This window comes from Borostomias antarcticus, assembly GCF_949987555.1.
Source record: "Borostomias antarcticus genome assembly, chromosome: 24".
NCBI lineage: Eukaryota > Metazoa > Chordata > Actinopteri > Stomiiformes > Stomiidae > Borostomias > Borostomias antarcticus.
In genome coordinates, this window is record NC_140257.1 from 2,078,711 (window position 1) to 2,087,811 (window position 9,101).

General features: G+C 47.4%; 1 protein-coding gene across 1 annotated transcript in view; it reads left to right on the forward strand.

Moving 5' to 3' along the window:
• The window catches only part of LOC311325208 (vertebrate ancient opsin-like), a gene marked incomplete at both ends in the record, with an annotated part of 122,177 nt that extends 113,408 nt beyond the window's left edge, over positions 1-8,769 (forward strand). Inside the window, one exon of the mRNA XM_084457878.1 lies at positions 8,188-8,769. Within this exon, the coding sequence (XP_084314004.1) occupies positions 8,188-8,769 (582 nt within the window). The remainder of the gene's footprint in view (positions 1-8,187) is intronic.
• Between the last annotated feature and the right edge of the window lie 332 nt (positions 8,770-9,101).

Genomic DNA, 9,101 nt, shown 5'->3' on the forward strand with positions numbered 1-9,101 from the left:
ACATTGGGGACTTCATGTGATCAGATGAAGCAGCGCGAGTCTCAGATTAAAGAGCGGGGTTGAGTGCTGTAGCCTGACGAGGAGACCGTCTCTCTCCAGGCTCGCGCCATGCAGCCTCATTAGACTGGATATGAGGGAAATCGCTCTTCATCCTGACTTAATTACACTGCGGCAGACTGTCCCACGCAGCAGCAAAATGATTTAAGCTAATTAAAAGTATTGTTTAATTTAGTTCCCCTTCTTTGGCGGTCTCGTTGCTCTTCGTCAGAGCGGTGAAAGCTCTTCGGAGCGGATCCCTGCTCGGTATGTTCAGCTGCCATCAGCATGTCCACCGCTCACGCTGTGGGACGCTCGTCCACAACAGGCCAACGCCGCTGCTATCAACAGAAGTGCAAGGCTAACACCACAGCTGCTACTACTCCACTAACTAGACAAGAGAGGAAGGGACTCGGCCAGATTGAACATGTTTATAGCCTACTCTTTAACCTAGACTAGACATGCAGGATATTATATAGACATGCAGGATACTACATAGACATGCAGGATACTACATAGACATGCAGGATACTACATAGACATGCAGGATACTACATAGACATGCAGGATACTACGAAGACATGCAGGATACTACATAGACATGCAGGAGACTACATAGACATGCAGGATACTACGAAGACATGCAGGATACTACATAGACTGTAGACATAGACATGCAGGATACTACGAAGACATGCAGGATACTACGAAGACATGCAGGACACTACATAGACATGCAGGATACTACATAGACATGCAGGATACTACGAAGACATGCAGGATACTACATAGACATGCAGGAGACTACATAGACATGCAGGATACTACATAGACATGCAGGATACTACATAGACATGCAGGATACTACATAGACATGCAGGATACTACATAGACATGCAGGATACTACATAGACATGCAGGATACTACATAGACTGTAGGCATAGAACACGCTGGCACGGCCTTCACATCACTCTGCTGTGCATCCCAGTGACTTCACCTCAGACAGAAAGGTCAGAGTTCACATCAACAGCACAGTTATTAAAGTCTTTCTGTCTGAGGAAGCAGGTGAAGTTCTTGATCTCCCGTCCGAGTTGAGCAGCTGCATCCCAACGTGGACTCGCTGGATGTCAGCATGTGAACCAACGTATGACATCTGGCCTCGGAGAGCCTGGGAGACGTCACTGAGCTCTGACAAGAACAGCAAGAGGCCGACCACAACGACCCTCTGACCTCGCCATCTCTCTCTCTCTCTCTCCCTTGCTCTCTCCATCTTTTAATCTGTCATCCTAGTCTTGACACATTGTATTCTCCCAGCATGCACGTCAACCCGCTTGATCTTCTTGTTTCTGTCTCTCGCCGCTCCTCCCCACTTCCCCTCCTCCGCTCACGAGCCCTCAGGGAGTGGAACCAGCCCAGTAGAACCGGGAGAACACGACCCCTCAGGGAGAGAACAGCCCAGTAGAACAGGGAGAACACGAGCCCTCGGGGAGAGAACAGCCCAGTAGAACCGGGAGAACACGACCCCTCGGGGAGAGAACAGCCCAGTAGAACCGGGAGAACGTGACCCCTCAGGGAGTGGAACCAGCCCAGTAGAACCGGGAGAACACGATCCCTCAGGGAGAGAACAGCCCAGTAGAACCGGGAGAACACGACTTCTCGGGGAGAGAACAGCCCAGTAGAACCGGGAGAACACGAGCCCTCAGGGAGAGAACAGCCCAGTAGAACAGGGAGACCAGGAACAAAGCGGTCTGTAGTTATTGTATGAACGCCCCCCCCCCCCCATCCAGGTTGTGTATAAACGCCCCCCCCCCCCCCCCCCCATCCAGGTTGTGTATGAACGCCCCCCCCCCCGATCCAGGTTGTGTGTCAGTGTTGTTAGTCCTATTACGTCTCCTGAGGAAATGTAGTAGACTATAAGTATACATGAAACACGTGTAGTATACTAAGTACACTACGTTTTCTCAAGGGACTGTCGTCGGCAGCCGAGGGGACTGATGCTTGGGAACGCAGCCTGAACCTTGCGTGTGTGGTGTGTGTTTGTTTGTGTGAACACGCGTGTGTGTGTGTGCGTGTGTGTGTGTGTGTGTGTGTGCGGTGTAGTATTTGGGATCTATTCTGTAGTCTGGTAGCCTACTCACTGTTGTGATGGTAGCAAGGAATAAAGTAAATTAATAATATCTGACTCCAACTCTGTATAAGCATATACTGTGACCTGTTCTCTCTTGTGTTAGACGAACAATGACCTGTCTAAGATGTTGATCCATTATGGGCTTGGCTTGATCAGGGGTCTGGGAAGAGTGTGTTCCTCCCTCAGGTGCTCAACCCCAACCAATACACTGCTGTTTGGGCAGAGTGACGAGCACAGGCTTCAACAGACGTGTGTGAGTTAACCCATGATGCCTATGGCTTAGAAGACCAGCCAAGATCATTACTCAGTCTACACTATACCATAGAAAAAGAAACATGTAAGCCAACGTCACTAATACCGTAATCATCGAGTAAGATAGCAAATGAGGAGATTTAGAAACTTTAAATGAAGACTAATTGGTTTATTAGCTAAATAGTCAATTAAACAATCAGTTAATCGATGAATTCATTACAGATCATACTTTCAAAAATGGAGAATAAGATGAAGTAAAAAAGCCAAACATGATCCAGAATGTAACTCAAATGCTACAAGAATTTGTCCAAACAAAGTCATATTATTGAAGATGAATGGCGCTGGCTATGCCAGATTGTGTGAGTCTGAGTTATAATTCACCACCCAGAAGTCTAGTGTGAGTACAGATCTGTGATTCGCCCTGTTGGTGTGACTGGAATTGAAACCAGCGTTGTTGGGTTGTTATGCTCTCAGGTCTCAGCCTCTGCTCAGGCTGCTTCTATAACTCACCACAGGGCTGTCTCCTGGTGAGCCCCTGCTCCACACGCTGACTTCTGGGACAGATACCCATCAGTAGCAGTGTGTGTGTGTGTGTGTGTGTGTGTGTGTGTGTGTGATTGTGTGTGAAATATGGATGTGCTCCTCATTCATTATTCATAGTCCTCTGACAGCAGGTGTATTTCAGAGCGTCTCCCCTATAGCATGGAGACTGCACCTGTCTTCTCCTCTCTGAAATGTTGACGTCTCTTTGCAGGGGTCTTAACTTAAGTATAAGCATGAACATCCTCAATGTTTTATTGAGTCAAGCACAGGGATATAAAGCAATTGGCTTTAAATTAGTTTTGTTTATTTATTTAACCTTTATTTTACCAGATGGTCACATTGAGATCAAATATCTAATTTAGAAGGGAGACCTGGTCAAAATAAGTTACAGACAAAAACAATAATAAATATAGCAGTGATCGGGGTCCAAGCACTTTGCGAAGAGGTGTCGAAAATAGGATTTGGAGGAGGAGCAGAAGACCAATGAAGCAAAGGTGCAGATGACTTGATTGTAATGAAGGAATTTGTCTAGCCCAAGAAATTGTAAAATAAAATCGTTTTTTAAGTTGACCACCTGTGGAAGTGTCCTTGAGCAAGACTATGAACCCCAAATTGGTCCTAATGAGCAGGCTGGTAGTTTGCATGATAGCTGGCTGCCATTGGTGTGAGAGGCCACTGGAAAGTACTTTGGATAACAGTGATAAGTGCAGTCCATTTAACATTTGCTAAAATATTTAATAGTAAAATAGGTTAGAAAAATTCATTTTAATCTCGTCATCAGCATCTTCGTTCCACTGGTTGCTGCTCAAATGTTATTCTGCCATTTTCCCTGGCACCGTGTTGGAAATTGCTTGGACCCCGATCATTGCCACTTGCTAAAGTCTTGATTTTCTTAAAATAGGCTGGCTAATTGTTTTAATCATTATGCTAATCTGTTGAGGTAGGCTACATAAATCCACTTTCAGAAACATTTGATTTGTTGCGTATGACCTTCAGTTCACATCTGCATTTGTATTGATAGCCTATTTATTTCAGAAATAAATGGGACTCGTATGGATGGACTACACTTATATAGTGCCTTTCTACCTTAACAGACAAAGGGCTTAACAATGGCCTCTCATTCACACACCAGTGGTGGCAAGCTGCCATGCAAAGCGCCAGCCTGCTCGTTGGGAGAAATGTGGGGTTTAGCATGTTGCTCAAGGACACTTCAACATGTGGACAAGAGGAGGTGGGAATCGAACAGCTGAACCTGCGGTCATTGGACAACCGGCTCTACCTCCTGAGCCACTGCTGCCCCAAATTGAATTGAATCTCCAGAGTAGATGAATAACCACTGCGCCACCGGGAACACAGGCTTTTCACATACCACAACTTGCGGCAATGATATTACATGTGCAAAACTTTTAAAGAACAAGCGTTCACAACAGATGCTACCACTGCATTGTTTCTAACTAAACACATAATAGTTAGCTAGCTACAATAGCTTATTCTACTTCTGAGGTAAACTAACGTTAGCTAGCCCAGCTCATTTACCATAGCATAGCATACCATTTATATACGATAACGTTAGTTTACACAGAGGTGTAACAAATGTAGCAACCTAGGGATTTGAACCATTAACCTCTGAATCCCTAGAGAAGGCGATTTACCACTGCACCACCGGGAACACAGGGTTTTTACATAGCACAACTTGAGGCAATGATATTACATGTGAAAACTTGTGAATGTGAAAACTGGTTGTGCATACAGTACAAATTACAGAAAGATACTGAACATTGCTGAGTATTCATTGTTTGACCGATCTGAACGCCGTTTTAAACACTTGATATGTAGTATCCAAAGAATGTTGTAACGGTTCGTGGTAACATATGTATGAAGACTTTTGGAGATGTAGACGTTGACTGATTTAACATATTCTGAAAGTATATGTGACAGAGTGACAGGAGTGACAGACTTATGAATTGACCATAGTGAGGCAAACTTTTGTCACAGCTCAGTGGAGGTGCTCAGTAGGACGCACAGGTGATTTATTTTGATTGTGTGAGGTTTGGAAAGTGAAATGTCTAGAAATGTAGATTTGTTGTAAAAAGCCACGTCCACTTTATTCAATCATCACCAAAGTTTATGCATTGACTGAGTAATGACCCTAGATCATGCAAGCCAAATTTGGCTGAATCCATGTAGCAGATTACGAGATATAAACTTTTTGCATTTGTGGGGCCCCCTAGTGGCAGAATATCCCCAAACTGTGTATCGAAGCCCGGACCTAGCGTCCGAAGACATTCACCAAGTTTGGTTACCATCACTTCAGCCATTTTTGATTTATGAGCTTGTATGTAAAATTTAACTTAACGACACAGGTTTAAAGATGCATCATTTCAAAATGGATCAAAGTATCAAATTTTCTTTGGTAAATTTAGATCAGCGAAGTCTGTAGATGATCCTGCCAAATTTTGGGGACGATTGGCCCAATGGTCTCCGACGAGTTCGTCGAAATAGGTTTTAAAGAAAATTGAAGTCCCAAAATGTTACATGGTGCGGAAGACCATTGGAGTAAAGATGCAAATTAATTGTAAGGATTTTGATTGTATGCCAAGCCGTTCTTCAGATAAATTGTGTAAACGTAAACATGATTGTTATAGCGCCACCTTGAGGTCAATTTTATGTGCCAGAGTAGTGGGTGGGATGGGCAACCCACCTGCTCATTTGAGTTTTGAGTGTTTCTGCTGCACAAACACTTTTAGGGGAGAAAAATAAGAAAGAAAGAAAGAAAGAAAGAAAGAAAGAAAGAAAGAAAGAAAGAAAGAAAGAAAGAAAGAAAGAAAGAAAGAAAGAAAGAAAGCAATAGGGGTCCCCTAGGGGACCCCTAAAAACTACAATAGAGACTGAGATCAGAGAGAGATCAGAGATTACACACTGTACAAGTGAAAACACCCAGTGGAAGGGGCTACGCTAACACCCACTCTGAGGCCACAACATAAGAAAAACTGTAAATGTATAAAACCAGACAACATCCGGTGATAACAATTTAGCTTACTTTGTAGCTCAAAGTGTCCTCTAAACAATTCCGGTTTTCAAATCTAGCGGCTTTGTGTCGGTTTTAAACTGGGTTGCTAATTTTGACAATAGCGCTGCAATTTGGAATCCTGGAGGGCGGCTCCGTTAACTCCCATTCCACCAACTCCTATGTACAGAAACGTTGGTACAGTAATATGTAATTCTCATACAATGACGAGGCGTCGCCAAGCAATATTTTCAGGGAGACACTTCAATTCATAGTGATGATTTGTGGTTGTTTTTATATAACTAAATATGCACAGAACAAGCTGAACATATGAAGGTAGACTCTCTATGATATGTAATTGTAGGAGAGTCAGTTACTTTTCCATTGCAGTTCTTGCAAGCCCAGAAATCAGTCTTGTCACTGCGTTTAAGCGTTACGACCACCAGTCCCAAGTACGGGTAATAAAACCACCTTATACGCTAAGGACATTGACACGTGCCAACGGAATAATTTAAAGGACAATGCTCGTTTTTGACAACCTGGACCTTATTTACGGCATATTATAAGACGTTTGACTCACCGAGATAACTTTGGTGTAATTCGGAGGCCTGTAGAAGAAATTTAATATGATTTTTTAATATGATCTTTAGAAACGTCTTTAGACACGAAATAGCTTCCCCACTTTCTCCAGCACGCATGCGCACAGCGTGCTGGAGCAACGCTTGCGCGCTGTGCGCATGCGTGCTGGAGCAAGTGAGGAAGCTATTTCGTGTCTAAAGACGTTTCTAAAGATCATATTACAGAGGCATGTGAAATACCACAACAGGCCTACGCTCTATGTAGTAGAATGCTCTATGTAGTATGTCTTGTCTTGACTTGGCTCGCGCTGGATTTTAAATTTCTTCTACAGGCCTCCGAATTACACCAAAGTTATCTCGGTGAGTCAAACGTCTTATAATATGCCGTAAATAAGGTCCAGGTTGTCAGAAACGAGCATTGCCCTTTAACGATCTTGTGAGTGCTTTAAAAGCAGGCAGAGAGACCAGTGCCATGAGCTTTAGATGTTTTTGCAGGCTGTTCCAGGAGGAGCAGAGCACATGCAGTAAAAGCTCCTTTCCCAGGCCAGTCATGGCACTCCTGACAGAGCCAACGTAGCATCATGTTTTCCCATGGTTCATGGTTGTGAGAAAAGTCACTTACTTTCATTCAGAACACAAGACCACCTTTCAGAATAAAACGGGGGGGGGGGGGGGGCAGGGGGGGGGGGGGGGGGACAGGACGGGGGACAGGACGGGGGGGGGGGGGGACAGGACGGGGGACAGGATGGGGGGGGGGGGACAGGACGGGGGACAGGACGGGGGGGGGGGGACAGGACGGGGGGGGGGCGGGGGGGGGGACAGGACGGGGGGGGGACAGGACGGGGGACAGGACGGGGGGCGGGGGGGATGGGGTACTGGGGGGAGAGAAAGGAGGGGGGTGGGGATGGGGTACTGGGGGGAGAGGAAGGAGGGGGGGGGGGGATCACTGGGCAGAAGCAGAATGAACTTAAAGTACCACAAAAAGATGAAGCGTTTAAGTATTTTTTCCCTTCCACATCTGGATTATTAATACTGTGTGCCTTCTTTCCTCTCTGTTTCTATACCTGTGTGAATCTACTGTATGTGTATGCGTGAGTATGTGTGTATACATGCACCTGTACCTGTCTGTGTGCGTGCCTGTCTGTCTGTGTGCCTGTCTGTGTGTGCCTGTCTGTGTGCGTGCCTGTCTGTGTGTGTGCCTGTCTGTGTGTGTCTGTGTGTGTGTCTGTGTGTGTGCCTGTCTGCGTGCATGTGTGTGTTTGTGTACCTGTCTGTGTGTGTGTGTGTGTGCGTTTGTGTGTGCGTGTGTCTGTGTGTGTGTGTACCTGTCTGTGTGTGTGTCTGTGTGTGTGTCTGTCTGTGTGCGTGTGTGTGTGTGTGTGTGTACCGGTCTGTGTGTGTGCGTGTGTGTGCGTTTGTGTGTGCGTGTGTCTGTGTGTGTGTGTACCTGTCTGTGTGTGTGTCTGTGTGTGTGTCTGTCTGTCTGTGTGCGTGTGTGTGTGTGTGTGTGTACCTGTCTGTGGGTGTGCGTGTGTGTCACTGTGTGTGTGTGTGTGTGTACCTGTGTGTGTGTCTGTGTGTGTACCTGTGTGTGTGTGTGTGTCTGTGTGTGTGTGTGTGTGTGTGTGTGTGTGTCCTGTAGTTCTACAGGTGTTTCTGTGCGCTGCTGCGCTGCCATGAGCCCCAGAGGGGCTCCAGCTTCAAGTCCTCATCCAAGGTCCCCACCAAGGTCCCCACCAAGGTCCCCACCAAGGGCGTCCGCGGCGTCCGCCGGACCAACGACCCCAACTTCACCTTCCTGGTGGCTTCCGTCGGTCAGCCCACCTCCGCGGCCCCCAACCTGGTCCGCACCCCTGACGCCGACCCCCCACCCTCCAATGAGACCACCAAGCCCCCTGACGCCGACCCCCCACCCTCCACTGAGACCACCAAGCCCCCTGACGCCGACCCCCCACCCTCCACTGAGACCACCAAGCCCCCTGACGCCGACCCCCCACCCTCCACTGAGACCACCAAGCCCCCTGACGCCGACCCCCCACCCTCCACTGAGACCACCAAGCCCCCTGACGCCGACCCCCCACCCTCCACTGAGACCACCAAGCCCCCTGACGCCGACCCCCCACCCTCCACTGAGACCACCAAGCCCCCTGACACCGACCCCCCACCCTCCACTGAGACCACCAAGCCCCCCGCCCTCTCCCTGGTCGTCCACTACCACGTCTGAGCCTGGGGGGGGTGAGACGGGCACGTGACCTCTTCAGAGACCAGCTGAGTAAGAGGGCGTGGGGTGAGGGGGGTGGGGTCAGGGTGGGGAGGGAGGGGTCAGGGTGGGCGGGGTCTGTGATGGACAGGCAGAAGAGACTCCTCAACAGAGGCATCAGAGTAACTGAGGCTGCTAACAGGATGGACAACAATCAGTCTGTCTGTCTGTCTCTTTACAACCAATCAGTCTGTCTGTCTGTTTCTTTACAACCAATCAGTCTGTCTGTCTGTCTCTTTACAACCAATCAGTCTGTCTGTCTGTCTCTTTACAACCAATCAGTCTGTCTGTCTGTC